The 16950-nt window shown below is 52.8% G+C and overlaps 1 protein-coding gene and 1 long non-coding RNA gene across 5 annotated transcripts; both read right to left on the bottom strand.

Annotated features, from left to right (window-relative positions):
• Positions 1-537: 537 nt before the first annotated feature.
• On the bottom strand, positions 538-5346 carry POU3F2 (POU class 3 homeobox 2). The gene has a single exon (XM_071446236.1). It carries the CDS (start codon positions 5142-5144, stop codon positions 3837-3839), a length of 1308 nt encoding a protein of 435 aa, XP_071302337.1. The 5' UTR covers positions 5145-5346; the 3' UTR covers positions 538-3836.
• Positions 5347-9909: 4563 nt separating this feature from the next.
• LOC139599179 (uncharacterized) lies at positions 9910-14152 on the bottom strand. Of its 4 annotated transcripts, none has more exons than XR_011682183.1 (3): positions 13890-14152; positions 13558-13800; positions 9910-12770 (listed from the first exon to the last, which is right to left on the bottom strand). It is a non-coding gene; the product is annotated as an uncharacterized lncRNA (long non-coding RNA). The 4 variants fall into 4 exon arrangements; XR_011682185.1 differs by lacking the exon at positions 13890-14152 and having other exon boundaries at positions 9910-10156; positions 10290-12770; positions 13558-13871; XR_011682184.1 differs by lacking the exon at positions 13558-13800.
• Positions 14153-16950: the final 2798 nt, after the last annotated feature.

The following is a 16950-nucleotide window of genomic DNA, read 5'->3' as shown; positions in this document are numbered from 1 at the left end:
CCCGCGTGGGAACACCGCGCACTCGGATGTCGCTTGTCAGCGCGCCAGCCGCGCGGGTCCCCAGCCGGGACCCCCCGGGAAAACCGACCCGCCCGTCACCGCACGGAGCCGCCGACACCGAACGCGACACCGGGGCCATCGCCGCGGGCCCGGCCCGGCCCGAGGGTGCGCAGCCCCGCTGGGCAGCCGCGCTCTTCCTTCCTCCTTCAAACGGTACTCCCATCATTAAGCCCCGCCTTTTTGTTTTGCTTTTTTTCTTTCTCTCTCTCTCTCTTTTTTTTTTTTTAAGGAGTCAGATGTTAAATTATAAAAAGGGACCGAGAAGAGTCGAACCTCTTCTCCCCCCTGCCTTCCGCCAGAGCATGCAAAAAACTTGAGATCTCCCCACCAGCATCAAAGGCAGGACAGCCCTACCCGCACAGAAATCAATGCTCCAAAACACACACGGCTGTGGTTCATCTGCGGAGAGACACAATGAACACAGCTCCCGAGGCTCTCCTTCAAGACCCTCAAAGTTATAAGCATGGAACCTCTCGGTATAGGCATCAAATTTATTCCAAAAATTCCATGAAATAGAAAGGAACGGCGGTGCTTTTACACAGAACTCAGCTCAGTATAAGTACTGGGGTCTTCTCCCTCCAGATCTTAAGAACTATGCAAATCTGTGCTATCTTTAAAAATAAAATAACGATATTTCAATAATTAGAAGAAACTATGAAGGTATTGTGCATTTCTGTTTTATGTAGATAATAAAATATTACTTTAACATAAATATATAAGGATCTCTGCGTTTTTATTTTTCCCCACAAGCACATCCAAATGTACCAAAACAAAGTATTTTTAAAGAGACTGAACAAAAAAAAATTACATCCCATATAGATTTTGTTCACCTACTCATTTAAAGCTACAGAAAAACAGTTTCCAGAACCTGTTTGCTTTAAAAGAAATAAATATACATTGAGGCAGGCCACTTAAAAATGATATGAAAATATTTCCCTGGGTAGCATTAAAAAAAAAAAAAAAAGAAAAATAGACAAAGAAAACATTGAAACTATTTCTGCATTTCAAAGGACAAATATTAAACATATATACATAGTGGTAAGGTTTGCTTGGTAACTTTTTTTTTAGTAAACCTATTTGGAGTTTGAGGCTTTCTCAAACATCCTCTCAACTCCGTTGTCTGACCTTACGCACATTTTAATAAGTGTCTGAAAGTTCATTTCCTCCCTTTACCACTGGATCTGCCCTGATCTGATTCACTTCACTAGGCGCTAGTCCTCAACACTTTAAATAACAAGCAGCTCAACACATAAACAAACAAACAAAAAATAAAAAACCAAAGAAAAAAAAAAAAAAGAAAGAGAAAAGCTTGGTGCCCGTATCTTTTTAACAATTGTTGGAAAACCAGGAAAAAGGCTAATGCATGTGCCTCTTAGAAATGATCATCTGTCTTACCAAGAAGAAAGAAAGCAAGCAAGAAAGAAAGGGAGAAAGAAAGAAGGAAAGAAAACCCAGTGTCACAGGCATTTTAAAAGACAATGAGAAACATATTCTAAAGCCTTAGCTACTGAATGCAATATTTATAGGAGAGTTCTGCGAGAGAATGCTTCACTGTTTTTTCTCCATAATTGTCCAACACTCAACTAAGTAAACTTTTAGATTATAAAAATGCTTTGTCTCTATAGCACCCGTTTGTGCTGACTAAATGATCCCTTTATGAATTTATAACTATCATAAAGTCCCTCTAATGTATATGCATAGCTGTGTGTGTGCATAAGTACACAAACACGCACGCAGACACACGCACATACATGCGCTGCTCCGAGGTCCCGCTCCTCTGCTTCCCTTCAGAGCTTTTTGTTTTCCTTTTTTTTTTCCATTTTTTTTCCTTTTTGTCCCCGTGGGTTTTTCTCTTTTTTTATTTTGGAAAGTTAACCATTTCTCATCAAGATAATGTCACGAAATGCACTTTAAAACTATTAGCGAAGGGAGGGGGGGTGAGAAACACGGATTGAAAAATGGCATTTTTTCCCACTTCATTTCATTCCCCAGTGAAAGACACAAGGCTGCCCAAGTTAAAACTAGTCCTTTCCTTCAATAAATTATACCACAATCTGACCAAAGGACAAGGGGAGGATGGGAAGGGAGAGGGGCTGGATACAAATAGAAAAGAAAATAAATATGGAAAGTAAAGCGAAAAAGAAATGCACACAGTCTCTGTGGAGAGGAGGGGGCAGCGTGTGTTTACAGGCAGGTGTAAGCACCCGACCCCCACCTCAGCTCAGGGCCCAGCAGCTCCTCGGGCTCTCCCTGGCTCTGCCTTGACATAAAACTGCTCAATAAAAGAAAGTTTAGAGGCTGATATCGGCCCGGGAGGCGAGACCGGGGCTGCCAAAGGCACGCAGGGGAGCCGCGGGGGGGAGGAGGGGAAGGAAAGGGCGCTGAGGGGGCGGTGGTGGGGGAGCTAAATAATTCCCTTTCCCCCTCAAGGAAATGCCACTTTCTCCGAGAAAACTCTGGAAACATGTTCCCTCTCCGCCTTCCCCACACCAGGCCTTGCTTGCCCGCACTGACACGGTCTGGAAGGGTTGCACATATTTTTTTTCCTCCCCCTTTGGTTGCGCCTCGACCCCCGGACACACTGCCTGAAAATGAAGTTTACTTTGTTGATTTGCATTATTCTCCCTTCTCCAAACTCGACTCCTGCCATTGAAGGCATGTATTAAACAATTACGAGAGTCACATCTCTGGAGAATGGAAGCTGGAGGTGCATATATATGTGTATATAGAGAGATTATCTATATGTGCATATATGTATGCCTATGCACGCGTGCACATGTATACATACACACACATATACTAATTCTTTTTGCTATGGTAAAAGGAGAAAATAAGCGTTACACGTATTTAAGAATACTTGTTTATAACAAAAGTTCACATATACACATAAAGCAAAGGCTAAAACACAGTAACATATTGTAGACTGGTCACTGGTTGACTAACGCTCACTGTGGAAAATGCAAGTCATTTGCAAAATTAAGGTCGGAAAGGAAGGGGGAAAAAAGAAAAAATAAACATTTTGTTTATGTAAACTTCGATTTTCTTGCAGTGCAAATTGGTACGGTTAAATACTGTCTACATCAAAAGGGATAGCTTTTCAGTTCTCTTCCTTTTTTTTTCCTTTTTTTTTTTTTTTTTACATATATTCATACAGGGGATCCACAGAAAATAAACACAGCAGCATGTGCCAACACCGAGCGACATTCCACAATGCGATCTGCCTTTGTGTGGCGGGAGGGGGCTGCGGAGGGGACCCGAGGTGGCCGTGCCCCCCTTTCTCCTCCGCCCCCTCCCCGGCAGGGCAGCGCCGTCTGTTTTGGCCAGCGAGTGAGGGAGTTTTGTGCGAACCGCTTCGCCCTGCGCCTGCCCTGCCGGTGCCCGCCGCTGCCCTGCCGGTGCCTGCCTGCCTGCCGGTGCGCGGTACCCACTCCACTCCCGTGCACGGGCGCTCGCCTGGAAAGGTCAAAATACAGCATCACACCTCCTACAGTCTAAGGGACGGTGTGGTGCAGGTGCTTTGTCTGTCTATCTGTCTGTCCGCTGTGATTCGCGCTCGCCCTCTCGCTCGCTCGCTTTTTGTTTTCTTTTCTCTTTTTTTTCGCGTTTGTTTCTTTTTTTGATTTTTTGTCTTTTTTTTTAAAGATAGGAGAAAATAAAATTAAAAAAAAAAAAGAAAAAAAAAGAAAAAAAAAGGACAATCAAAAGTTGGGGGAAGGAGAGGAGGAGGAGGAGGAGAGGAGGAGGAGGAGGAGGGGCCGGGCGCCCCCGCCGCGAGTTCACTGCACGGGGGTCTGCACCCCGTGGTGCGGCGGCGTGTCCCTGCTGGCCCCGTACACGTCCTCGGCGCCCGGCAGCGTCCCTCCCGGGGGAGTCATGCGCTTCTCTTTCTGTCTCCTGTTACAAAACCACACTCTCACCACCTCCTTCTCCAGCTGTAGGCTGTCCGCGAGCGAGGTGATCTCCTGGGCGGAGGGCTTGGGGCACTTGAGGAAGTGGCTCTCCAGCGCGCCCTTGACGCTCACCTCGATGGAGGTGCGCTTTTTCCGCTTGCGGCCCTGCGCCGCGATCTTGTCTATGCTGGTGGGGCTGCCCGAGGAGGAGTCCGCCTCCTCCAACCACTTGTTCAACAAAGGCTTCAGCTTGCACATGTTCTTGAAGCTGAGCTGCAGGGCCTCGAAGCGGCAGATGGTGGTCTGCGAGAAGACGTTGCCGTAGAGGGTGCCCAGCGCCAGCCCCACGTCCGCTTGGGTAAATCCCAGTTTGATGCGCCGCTGCTTGAACTGCTTGGCGAACTGCTCCAGGTCGTCCGAGGTCGGCGTGTCCTCGTCGGAGTGTGGGTCGTGGTGCGGCGGCGGCCCGGGGGGCGCGGCGGCGGCGGCGGACGGTGCCGGCCCGGCCGCCCCGGGGTGGGGGCCGTGGGGCGGCGGCGGGTGCTCGGGGCCGTGGTGCGGCGGCCCCGGCGGCGGCTCTTCGTGGGCGTCGCGCAGGCCGTGGTGGTGCAGCCCCGGCTGCCCGGCGCCCAGCATCCCGTTGACGGTGAAGCCGGGCGGCTGCGAGTAGAGCAGCCCCGCCTGCGCGCCGTTGGCCGCGGCCATGCCGGGCGGCAGGTGCGCCGCGCCGCCCGCCCGCCACGCCGCTGCCGCCGCCGCCGCCGCCGCCGCCGCGTGGTGCCCTCCGCCGCCGCCGCCGTGGTGCACCAGGTGCGGCGCCCGCCCCGGCGGCGGGTGCTGCGGCGGCGGCGGCAGCTCGTCGCCGCGCCCGCCCGCCTGCACCACCGCCGGCTTGATGTCGGGCTGGCCCAGCGCGCCCGCCGACCAGGGCGCCTCGCCGCCGCCGCCGCCGCCGCCGCCCCCGCCGCCGCCGCCGCCGCCGCCACCGCCGGGGCCGCCGTGGGACAGCGCCGCGATCCACTGGTGAGCGTGGCTCAGCGGGTGCCCGTTGCTCTGCAGCGCGTAGTCCGCCTGCACCAGGGCGCCGGCGTCGCGGTAGCCGCCGCCGGGCTGCATGCCGCCGGGCGGCTCGGCGTGCACCATGGGGGAGCCGGAGGCGAGCAGGCTGTAGTGGTTGGAGGCTGCGGTCGCCATGACTCGCCGAGCCGCACTGATCGCGCCGGTTAAAGGCGCCGCGCATTTGACAGCTACTTTTTCGCCTCGGGCGCCGCGCGGCGCCCGCGCCCCCCCGGCCCGCGCGGCGGGGCCCACTGCGAAGGCACGCGCGGCCGCCCCGCCCCGCCGCCGCACGCCATTGGCTCCCCGCGCCCTGACGGACACCGCCGCTCCCGGCGACCGCCGCCGCCGCCGCCCGCCATTGGCGCGCCCCGCCGGCCGCGCCCCGCCCCGGCCCCGCCCCCGGCCCGCCCCCGCTCCGACCCAACTCCGAGGGGGAACGGGGCGCGGGGGAGCGGCGGCCGCGGGGCGGGGGGAGCGCAGCGGAGGGCAGGGGCGCGCCGCCGCCGGCCCCGCCCCGGCCCGGCCCGGCCCGGCCCGGCCCGCACCGCACGGCCGGCGGGAGGATGCTGCCGCTGCCCGGGCGCCCGCCGGCTCCTGTTGCTCGCACCTCGACGCGCGTCTCTGCGCCCCGGAGTGGGCGCTGCGGGCCGAGGGGTGCTCGCCTGCCCGCCCCCAACTTTCTCAGCGCCGCCTCGCAGCCGGCCCCGCCGGAGCGGCCCGGGAGCGCCGCGCCCCCGGGGGCGGGGAGCGGGCGGCCCCCTGCCCGTCCGCCGGCCCTGCGCCGCTCCCGGCACCCGGTGGTCGCCGGGGCGCACCGCTCCTCCGGGGATGTCGGGGCTTCGCACCTCGGCGCTGCGGAGGTGGTTTCGTTCCTCTCATCCCGTGCCGTGGGGACGGGGTGCCTGCGGGACCGCCTCAGCGGCGCTGGCGACTCTGCATGGATGCGGAAGATGGGCATGAGAGGGTGGTGGGAAAAGGAGAAAACAAATAGGGAAAAAAGAGGGGGATAGGGAAAAGAAAAGAAGTTGCGGCCCGGACAGGAAGGAAGGAGACCCTGGAACTGGATTCGGATTTCTTAGGAATGAGCAGCGCCGGGCTGGCCGACGCGAAAAGAGTTCGCTGCCCGTTTTTGAGCTGAAAGCCATAGCTTTGTCTCGAAAATAAACTGCTCACGGGGATAGGTGCGCGTCGCAGGCTCCCACTATCTTCATCGAAATAACACAATAGGGCGGACCGGGGAATTTATTACTACTAACAAGAAACAGCTTTCTTCTGCGAGTTGTTTATAAATCATCGTGTTTAACGTGAGCGCTGGAAAGGCTCCTTGCCTGGAAATATTCCTCTGCGTGGGGGTGTGGAGGAGAGGGGGGATGGGCTCCTGCACATAAACATATACAGAGCAGCAGCATAAACAGGATATCCAGTGCCCTGAGACAAGGGGCGCAGCAAGAGTTACCTCCTTTCGTTAGTTTAGCGGCGTATCAAGAGCTCCTTCTGCCGGGGGGTGGGGAAGGGAGGGAGGGACGAGGAGGAGGAGGCGAGGAGGAGGGGGGCGCAAACTTTGTCCATGAAAAAGTGGAGATTCTTCCTAAGGTTTGGGGGTTTTTTTCCCCCTTTCTTCGAGGTGCAGGCGAAGGAAAGAACAATACTGCCTTTTCTGCGAGGGTTGCGGAGAGGGAAGTCAGTGTCTCTGAAGTGAAGCTGTGCCTTTTGTTTCCCGTGTGTAAACAACTGGGCACCCAGGAATTTTATAATTTGATGCTCATTTTCTCGTCTCTCTCCTCCCAATTAGGTGTAGACCAGTGAGTTGAAACAAAACAACAGGGCAAGTCCGCAGCAGGCTTCTGCCAAGGCACCGCGGGGACCGTCCTGGGAGAGCCGCCCCACTCTCCGCGCCCGGGCCAGCCCTCCCGCCCCGCTCCTGGGGCCGCCGAAGCTCCGCCGGGGGCGGCTTTCCCGCCAGCCCGCCTCCAGCTGCGCTGCAAAAAGTTCTTGCGTGGACGAGACACGAGGGGCCACGCCACGCGTCATTTTCAGAGCGAGGTTTTCACGCGGGCGCCTCCAGCGTGCGGTGCTCGCCGAGCACGGACCCACCCCGGTGGTGGCCCGAGGCAGGTCCCTTGTGCCCCGGCCCCACGGCGTGTGCCCGCCCCACGGACAGCTGGTCCCCATGGGGTGCCGACGGCACCGCGCTCCCCGCGCCTCGCCGCCACCAGCAGATGGGACACGGGGTCAGCGGGATCCAGCCAACACTTTTCTGGCAGGGGGGAAAACCCCTCCGGGCCTGCCCCAGTCGTGCATTTCCTGTCCTCCCTCCCCGGCCCTCTCTGTCCCGCCCGGCCCTCGGGCAGGTGCTGCCTACGACGGGCACCGTCCTGCGTGCCGCTCCCCCCGCCGCCCCAGCGGCGCATCTCAGGGCTAGCGGTAATCACAGCTACCGAAGTAGCACCGCGGCCTGAGGAGGCGGACAAAACCCGCTGTCCCCGGCAGAGCCCCCCGCCGTCCCTCCTGCCCCCTCCCCGGCGGAGCGCACGCCCACGGAGGCGCAGCTGGGAGCAGCGAGGAGCGCGGCCGGTGCATTCAGAGCCGCCGCAGACTCCACCTCCTCGTCCTCCCCATCATTGTTAGCCCTGTCATTAATACCGCTCCTTAAGCGTCCTCCGCTCCCATCTCCCCCCGTGGAGAGGAGCGCCGGGGAGCGGGGAGCGAGCGCCCGACCGCCGGTCTTGTCGCCTCGCCGCTGCCCGCCGCGGGCTCCGGCTCTGGTCGCCGCTCGGGTCCGGGCCGCTAGGGATGTAAAAGAGACAGTCATGTGGCCCCTTTCTGGCGGAGCTGACCCCTCGGGATTAGAGGTCTCACCAGCCTTTCTTTCCTTTTCTCTGCTCGCATAAAAGCAGGTTGAAGGTGATGCGGTGTCTTGGGCAGACACTGCAGTGTTTTGATTCAGCTCAGCCCTTTTCACTGTTCAAAGCAGCTGTTCAAATACTAGGGCTGCTTACTTTGACGTGAAGAAGATTTTCAAACAACCCCAAAAGCTTTGAACTGACAGGCCTCCTTGATATCTCCTTCATTGCAGTGCAGCTACTCGAGAATATTCGCTATAAAATACATAGAGCGCCACTTAACTGGAGCTGAGTCCTGGCTGGGAGGCGAGGTGCTGCATACACATCAGGTGCATCCAGAAGGACGCGGGAGGCTTGCGGGAGTCCTCTGGCCGCCCCCCGCCGGCCCCCCCATCTCCCCACCTGGGGGTCCCCTGCCCGCCACCCGCCCCCAGCTGCCGCGGCGGGCTCCGGCTGACGAGATGTTGGACTCCCTGGTGTTTCAACTCCGTGCGTGCCGGAGAGAAAGCTGAATTTCCAGCAGCAAAACAAGAGCACGGCTCGTTCCTAGCGAGCCTCGGCTTCCAGCCGCCGCTCGTCAGCCTGCCCGGCTCGGGGGGCTGGGGGAACGCTCCCCAAACGCGCGCTCCTCTGCGCCTTTGGATGCGTGCGTGCGGCTGTAGGGTGGGGAATATGTATTTGCATATGCCTGTTGTGTTTAGAGGTGAAAAGCTTTTTTTTTTTTTTTTAAACTCTGCTCTCCAAACCTTGAGATAGACTCACGCAGCTGAAAGGAAAGGAGGAGGGGGAGAAATCCCCGCGCCTCCTTTCCGCGTCTCTATTATCTACCCATTAGATGTTGTTTTAGGAGGAAATGCTCCAGGAGTGCAAAGACGTGGAGAGTCGCTCAGAGAATTGCTGGGTGCAATAAACGTGAGACTCCTGGTGCTCGCTTTAAAGGCCAACTTGGAAGATTTGTGCTTATTGCTGGGGCGCATTTAATGCACCTTTTGTGAGATGGGATTGTTTTGATCTCTGCTTCCTTTTTAACCTTTCTCTATGAGGTATTCAAGCCTGTGCTTTCGTGTGGCTCTTTCCAGTGTTGCTCCGAGGAGTCTGATTCGGCAGAGAGACCCAAGACATGAATGAAACTTCAACTTTAAGGGCCTGCGGAGAGACAAAACTGAGGCCGGGGCTTCACAAGTGATTGCTTTAAAAAAATCCAATCTACACAAAGAGGCAGCTGGCTGCTTTAATGAAAACTGCTTAAAGCGGCAAGAACCGCAGCCTCAGGGATGTATTTATAAGATGACTCAAAAGCTACACTTTCAAGTTGCTTCTCCTCGGGGTAGATATAACAAACACATTTAACTAAGAAATCTAAACAAAAAGGACAGAAATTGATAACTTTGATTGCACAAGCTCACATTATCCATTGAAATTAAAATCCTCTATCTAAATAGATTTCTCCACCTATCTCTAGAGAAAAAAAACTCCCTCCCTGCGTATATAGATATACACACGTGTACGTGTAATACCATGTACGTTTTTGCCCTGCTAGAATACTTATTATCCCAGAACACAGAACGCAGAAAGGTGTAGAATTTAAAAAAAAAAAAAAAAAGTTCCTGTAAAGTTTGTATTAACGTTCATTTCCAACATTCCCCACAACTCTATTCTTCTGGCCGCTTCATTCATCTGAGAATCTGCTATTTTATCTGCATCAGTGTTTAAACTAGTGGGATATAATGTTCTAAGTTCAGTATTTGAAATTAAATTATTTGAATTCACGGATATTAATCTTTTCCCTTCATCCTCCAGTTCTGAATCTTGTCATTAAAAATGATCCACCCTTTGTAGTCCGCAAGTGAATATTTTATAGACAGATACCGCTATGAAGACTTCTAACGCAACGTCAACCAGTCAGACTTAGCTGTTGCAGGGATTACTTTGAGTAATTTATCAAAGGCAGGCTGCTAAATTTTGAGTGGTGAATATGAGGCCTTGGGGGAAAAAGAAGCAGAAGAAGCAAAAGAAAAAAAAAGACGAATTCCATCAGTCTACGAGATAAATTCTGGTTGGAGTTAATACAGCTTGTTTATTGAATTCTTGGAGACAGACCCAGATGCGATTGGTGCAACGGAGTTTGCAATTTAGTGTTCAGAAGCCTGGCTGGGAAATGACCGCCCCGTGCTGGAGCTGGAAGGGCGTTTCTTTTGGCGTGAAAAGCAGGTGAATTGGAAGGAGAGGAGAGGCGATTCAGCCTCTCTGGCTCGGGAAAGCGGTTTCACAAAGGTCTTTGCAAAGCCTGCTCTGTCCGGAGAGCTGTGCAGGACGAAACAGAGCAACAGATTTTAGGAGAAAAAAAAAAAAAAAAGAAAAAAAAAAAGAAAAAAAGTGCCCAGCTTTCCCTGACAAATCTAACGGCCGCTTTTCTGTTTGTTTTGTCAATGCTCACGCCTGATGGAGACAAGCAGACATCCTCGGGAAGAGCCCAGATCAATGGTGCGCCTGCTTCACCGGGCGACGTGATCCTCCCTGCCCTCTTGCAGCTTTCGGGGCACTTTTGGGCGCGACTCCCGCTCCTCACTCTGAGAAGCGCCTTCCTGGAGGGCTCTCGGCCGCCCCTGCCCCACTCGGCAGCGGTGCGGAGCGCTCCAGGCTGGGCATGGGGATTTTCGCCAGGGAAGAGGCGAGCCCGGGAGCGGGAGCTGAGCCCGCTGGGGCCGCGGGCAGCGCGGCTGCGGCCCCGCACACGGACGCGGGGCTGGCGGTGGCCCAGGGGCGTTCTGCCAGCCCCTTGTCAAGGCGGGTTCGGGAATCGGGGCCCCGGCTGGGGGGCAACTTTTGCGTCCCCCCCGCTCTCAGCCTCCCACGTGGGGGTCGGCACAGTCCCGGCGGGGCTGAGCGGGGTTTGCACGGGAGCCTGCCTCTGGAGGAGAGGCAAGAACGGGCCGGGGGGGCTGGAAACTTTCTTTCGCTTGGCGAGGAAGAAGAGGAGCGAGGCGAGCAGGAAGGCTGGCCCATTGTCCACAGAGGGTGCATTTTTGTCAGGCTGGCGTTGGTTGCTATAGTGAGGAGGGAAGGGGAGAGAGAGAGGAGGGAGAGGGAAAGAAAAAAAATACCCGACCCTAAACCAAACAGAGGAGCACAGTTCGCCTCCCTTCGCTCACCCGGCTCCAGCCGGTAGCGCTCCTCGCTCCCAACCAAAATAAGAGCGGGCCGCGGGCCGAGCCGGGCTCCCGGCGGGGCGAGCAGCCCCCGCAGCCTCCGCAGCCTCCACAGCCCCGGCCCCGGCCCCGGGTGCAGCCGCCCCGCCCCGCGCCCGCCGCCGCGCACCCTCCGCTGCCCGGCCCGGCCCGGCCCGGCCCGGCGGGCTCAGAAAGCTGCCGGCGCCGCGGCGGGATGCCCCGGGTGGCACAGCACAAGAGCACACCTGAGCCAGCGCCTACCCGCTTGCTCACAGAGGCTTCGCATCCCGCAGAGCATCCGTGACACTGATCCTGACACGGACTGCGGGAGGCTTTGTGGGGTGTCCTTTATTTTATTTTATTTTTTTCTTTTGTGCCTAAATAATTCAAAGCAGGGGGAAAAATAACTTCTTCCGATGCAAATGAGCAGCTCTTTAATTTTAAAAGAGACTCTTATTTTGCAGCAGTGTTTTTTGTTGCCTTGCTATTGAACTTTGAAAATAGTGTGGCGGGGGAAGGCAATAATGAAGGGTCTCGAAGGCTTAAGATTTAGTTAAGTGAGTGACTCAAGATTGCACAAAGAAAGTTAGTTACTTAGTTAATTGAGAATTATTCACCTTCTGAGATCGGCGCAGCAGTTTGTTCAGATGACAGTGCGAACTTGGGGCGGGGATGGCAGGAGGCCGACAGGGGAGGAGGCAGGCAGGTCTCACTTGGGAGTTTTTTGCTCTCTCTCTCTCTCTCTTTTTTTTTTTTTTTTTTCCAGAACAAGTTAAATTGCAGCTGAAGGAGAGAGGTCAGTATCTTTTCAAATCAAGCTCTCTGTCGGTCTGCCTATGTCCCCGTCTATTCCCTGTGAAGGGAAAAGCTCCAACTTTGTTCCTCCATCTGTTCTGTATCATCTGCAATCGACAGTTCTTTAGATTGCATGCACTTTTGCTCCCGATGAAGTGAAACTTCTTAGGTGTATAGTCACTTATCTGAAATAGGGAAAAAAGGGAAGTCGTCTTTTTCAATCTCAGAGGAGAATAGTTTTCTTTCCGTGCAACTGTTTATTCTCTCCCTTTCTTTTTCTTTCTTTCTTTCTTTCTTTCTTTCTTTCTTTCTTTCTTTCTTTCTTTCTTTCTTTCTTTCTTTCTTTCTTTCTTTCTTTCTTTCTTTCTTTCTTTCTCTTTCTCCCTTTCTTTCTCTCTTTCTCTGTTTCTCCCTTTCTTTTCTTTCTCCTTTTCTTTTCTTTCTCCTTTTCTTTTCTTTTCTTTTCTTTTCTTTTCTTTTCTTTTCTTTTCTTTTCTTTTCTTTTCTTTTCTTTTCTTTTCTTTTCTTTTCTTTTCTTTTCTTTTCTTTTCTTTTTTCTTTTCTTCTTTTCTAATTTTCGAATTGTAGTTGACAAGTTTTATTTAAAAAACACTTTACAAGCTACCACTTAATGCATTATTGACATTTTTTAAAAAAATGCTTGAGAGAAATCACGTTAATGAAGAGAACATTTGTAGTAATTTGGTGATAATTATCAGAATCACCAAATATTCGCAAAGGCTTTAACATTACGTGTTGGAAGAAAAGCAAAACACATTACTTTAATAGTCTGATATGCAAACTATGGACCATTCAATTACATGGCTTAATAATGCATACATGATGTGATCTTGTTATTGGGATAGGAAGGGCTGCAGTAATTCACTCCGAAGACCAAGTGTGCTCTTACATTCAGTAAAATCCATTGCCATGGATCAGGGGGCCCTGCCAAACTACATTTAAGAGAATAAAAATTAATGACTGAGAATTTGAGCGTTAAATTAACATTAATTATATGACCTGCCTGCTGGAAAGATTAAATTTCTTACGCCCTAATTAGATAACGTCTCCTCATACATCAAACAATTTCCATTTCCAGATTTCAGGATTAAAATGCAGGCTGGGGAGACCGGACTTGTTCGGTGGCCGGCAGCCGGCGGCCTCACCGAGAGCTCCGGGCCCCGTCCCGCTCCTCCCGAATCCCGGGGGCTCGCCGCGGGCTGGGATCGGGGCCGGGAGCAGCTCTGGGTCAGCCCTTCTGCAACTTGAATTTCCCTCACCCACCGCCCCGGATGTGGTGGCGAGGCGAGGCCGGGCGGGGCGGGGAGCGCCCGGTGCGGAGGGGATGCGGGAGGGGATGCGGAGGGGGTGCGGGAGGGGATGTGGAGGGGATGCGGAGGGGATGCGGGAGGAGGTGCGGGAGGGGATGCGGAGGGGGTGTGGGAGGGGGTGCGGGAGCGCCTCGCCCGCCGCCCGGGGATGCTCTGGGGAGCGGCCCCAGGGGCTGCCCCCGCCGGCCGCCCGAGGAGTAAGGACAGACGGACGGGGCTATCTTCCCAGCTCATGAGTGCAACTAATTTCAGTTTAATTGCTTCTCTCAAGGATAAAACCTCAGCGGTTCTCCCCCCCTCCCTTCCTCCTCCACGCAGGCACACGGGATCCTGCCTTTTCCTGCCCGTGAGAAACCCCCTCTCTCTCCCCTGCTCCCTCACCCCTCCAGCCCCGCGGTCACCCACGCACAGCCCACGGGTCACGGTCACCCCAGGCGGCAGCAGCAGCAGCAGCAGCAGCAGCAGCAGCAGCAGCAGCAGCAGCAGCAGCCGCCTGTGCTCGCCCCGTCCCCTCCCCGCTGCCTCCTCCCTGCCCCTCCCGACGGCGCCCGGGCACGGAGCGGACACGGGCGGGCGTGGCGGGGCCGTGCCACCGGCGGGGCCAAGCAGCTCGGTTTCAGGGCTTCGGGTTTCAGGGCTTTAACCTCGACTTCTGCAGGGGAAAAACAAATTGGAAAAAAAAAAAAAGAAAAAGAAAGAAAGAGGAAAAGGAGAGGCGGGAGCGTATGGCAGGGTGCTCACCCGTGGGGCGGAGGATGCCGGGGGCAGGCGACCCTGTCGGCTCCGTCCTCCTGGCAGCATCCCCGGCCTGGTGGTGGGATACTGGCTGTCCTTCCTTGTGTCTGCCTTTGTGCTGAGCCTCCCGGAAAGCTCCCGAAGAAAAGTCCGAGGAAGCCAGACTGAGACAAACGTTACTACTCAGAGGCTGTTTTGGGAGAGCAACTGTGCAGCAGAGCTGAGGTGGCCTTCGGTAGATTCATGGTTAAATGCAAAAGTCATAGCAACCCCCTACCCACCTCGAAAAACTGTTAGGAACAGGAATCATAACATTATAAAATGTTTCCTTGTTCTCACTTCATTCTATAGTACCAGATAATTGCTTTTTCAACTCAATTGAAACTCAGTTTCTGTTATTGCAGTGTTACTGCTCCTCCATGAGCTTCAGCATTTGTCAAAAACATCCATTTCTTGTCTATTAATGTCTCTTGCCCACTTTCTGGACTGGATTGATAACCATTTATGTTTAATGCTATTAAGTAACAGCTTCAAGAAATGGAGTAGGTGAGGAGGCTGTGGAAGAGATAAGGGTAAATTGTCTTGTTCTTTGGTCCTGCTCTCCAGAAGCACCTCTCCTTCATGTCTGAAGCCTAGGCCATGCAGTCAGACCAATGCTAAAAACAAGTAATTATTCCCCAGGGAGTTAATCTTTCCAATAAATAACAAATACCTTTTATCTTAAATTTGATGGCAAATAAAGTTGGATAGACAGGGGACCAGAGGCACTGAGGGCAGTAAAAGTTAGCTTGTGGCACACAAGCAGTCTGCAAACTTGAACAGCATCTTCAGCAACACATCCACACTCCAGGAAAGAGAACCTCCACCAGAAACAGCTGAAAAACACATTTAACAGAAGCAGATCCAGAAACCACACAAAAGAATATTGTGGCAATCAGCTAAAAAAGTAGCAACCTGCAGAGCTCCTACTGTTTGCCACTCTTTCCAGCTTTAGAACCACTAACTCTGTAGGAACTTTCTGCCTCTGGTCGAGCTGATGTGTGTTCCTCCATATCCTCCTGTCAGCTTCAGTGACAGAGCTGAAAAAAGTGTTGAAGAGGGCAGAAGTGACTGGGTGGTAGTGGACTTCAACTAAAACACACTGGCACTCCTCTGGTTACCAAGTTATCACAGTGGGAGTGCAATAGCCTATTTGTTATAAAAATCTAATAATTGGTCTACAAGTTTCATATTGAGAGGACACTACAGCTGACATTACTGTTTCTTCCCTGAAAATGCAGACGTGGATGTGCTGGGATGCCCCTTTCTCTCTGCTGTGAGTGACAGCTCAAAGTTTAATTTTAAGCATCTTTCAGTCCAACTTATTTTCTCACATTTGTGTAAATCCAGTGGTTAGAAACAAGCTAAATCACTCCCTTGCTCTGAGTGCAGGGTGGGCAGGGACCGTGACTCAGGCGCTGCTACAGGTGACGTGACAGCTGCACTTCCACAGCTCTGCTTGGCTGTCTGGGGGTGCTGACATCCGTTGGAGCAGCAGGGATTTCTCTGCTGCTCCCACACACAGCCCATGAAAGGCTATCAGTCTTCGCAGGGAACAGCTCAAATAATTCATGTACCATAATAATTGTATATTCCCACTAAAGTGACACTGAACAGTCGATCCTTCAACAAAAAAGATTTGCCCATCACCCCAGATGATTGCTGAAGTGTTACATTTCTAAAAAAAAATCCCTAAAGCCCCATGATGATATGCAAGCACGTAAAAATTAGTGGTGATAACTGAGCCTAGAGCTCCGTGGCTGAAATGGGAGTCTCTCTGCACGAGAGCTGGGGGGCAGAAATGAGCCTGGATCCCTTCCCTTTGCCTGCTAGACCCTTCATATCATGAAGGCTGGGTCGTACATCTCCCCCCCTCCACTTTCTGCTGTGCAGACATATGGTTGGTGTTTCCTCAGTGGGGAGCCCCCAGCTGAGAGTGCACCTGTGGTAGAGTCAGCAGTAAACAGGAGTAAAGAGTTAACCTGCTTATGCACACCGAGAGAGGTGAGTTTATCCACTTTTATTTACTGCTACACTACCGGCCTGCGCTTCAGCATAAATTGGTTCAAGGTGCCTTGTTTAAGCAGTCGTACAGAGAACTGGCTTCTTAGTTATTCTGTAACTCAAAGGTGTGCAAAATCACTGCCTAACTGGGAATAAAATTATCATAAGCACAATTATGCCTGTGCTGAAAGGACAAGGTCAGAAGAGAGAATCCAGAATGTCAACAAGACTAGTTCATGATGGATTGTCCCAGACAAAGCTGTCTAATGTTATATATCACAAAAAGTTAAAAGATGATGTAATTTATATGTTAGACTCATTGTCAATTTACACCCAAACCCGAGGAATGGCAAAATCCATTGTCGTACTTTTGGCCATATGGCACATTTTGGGATGTGTGGTGAGGGTGGTTGGCAATATAGAATTTTTATCATTGGCATGTCAGTAAAGCATTTTGTGAGCTGACAGTAGCTTCTGTGTTTGGCACCAGTAATCCTGGGGGACCCCGTGTCAGTGTGTTTTCCCTGTCATGGCTTCACAACAACTTGTTCTCTGCTCAAAATAAAAGTTCTTCAAGCAGCCAAAAGGGTCTCTGATTTAGTCTTTTTGCTCCAGAGTTTTGGCATTGCTGGTTCAAACCTTTTGGGATGGTGAAAAATGGTTAGGCTGCACTACTCAAGGGCAGTTTGGTGGTGTAGTGGCTTCTACCAGCTCTCCCAAATTTCTTGCAGGGTTTCTTGTGCTCCACCCCCATTATTTCCTTTCTTCATTTTTTATAGTCCTTTTTTATACTATACAAACGTATTTATCCAGTAACTATCCAGAAAAGCTTGGTCAACATCCAGTGCTCATACATTATTTTGAAAGAGGTCTGTATTCATGGCTGCTGACAAAAAAATAATGCATTAATTAAAAAATCTGCCTGCTTTGGTTTTAAGGGTAGGAGATGAAGACCTCACTCTTCGCCTACTGTCTGAATGCATCCTGGTCATCACAGGTGGGAATGGGAGAGCTGCCCCTTGCT

Source organism: Agelaius tricolor, unplaced genomic scaffold, assembly GCF_023055355.1.
Source record: "Agelaius tricolor isolate 1412-34295 unplaced genomic scaffold, bAgeTri1.0.p SCAF_1, whole genome shotgun sequence".
Taxonomy (NCBI): Eukaryota; Metazoa; Chordata; class Aves; order Passeriformes; family Icteridae; genus Agelaius; species Agelaius tricolor.
Note: the sequence above shows the minus strand (reverse complement) of the source record. Positions and strands in the feature narration are given on the sequence as shown.

Bases quoted from the DNA above. Each gene is read 5' to 3' on its own strand.
- POU3F2 (XM_071446236.1), bottom strand. From the start codon at position 5,144: ATGGCGACCGCAGCCTCCAACCACTACAGCCTGCTCGCCTCCGGCTCC.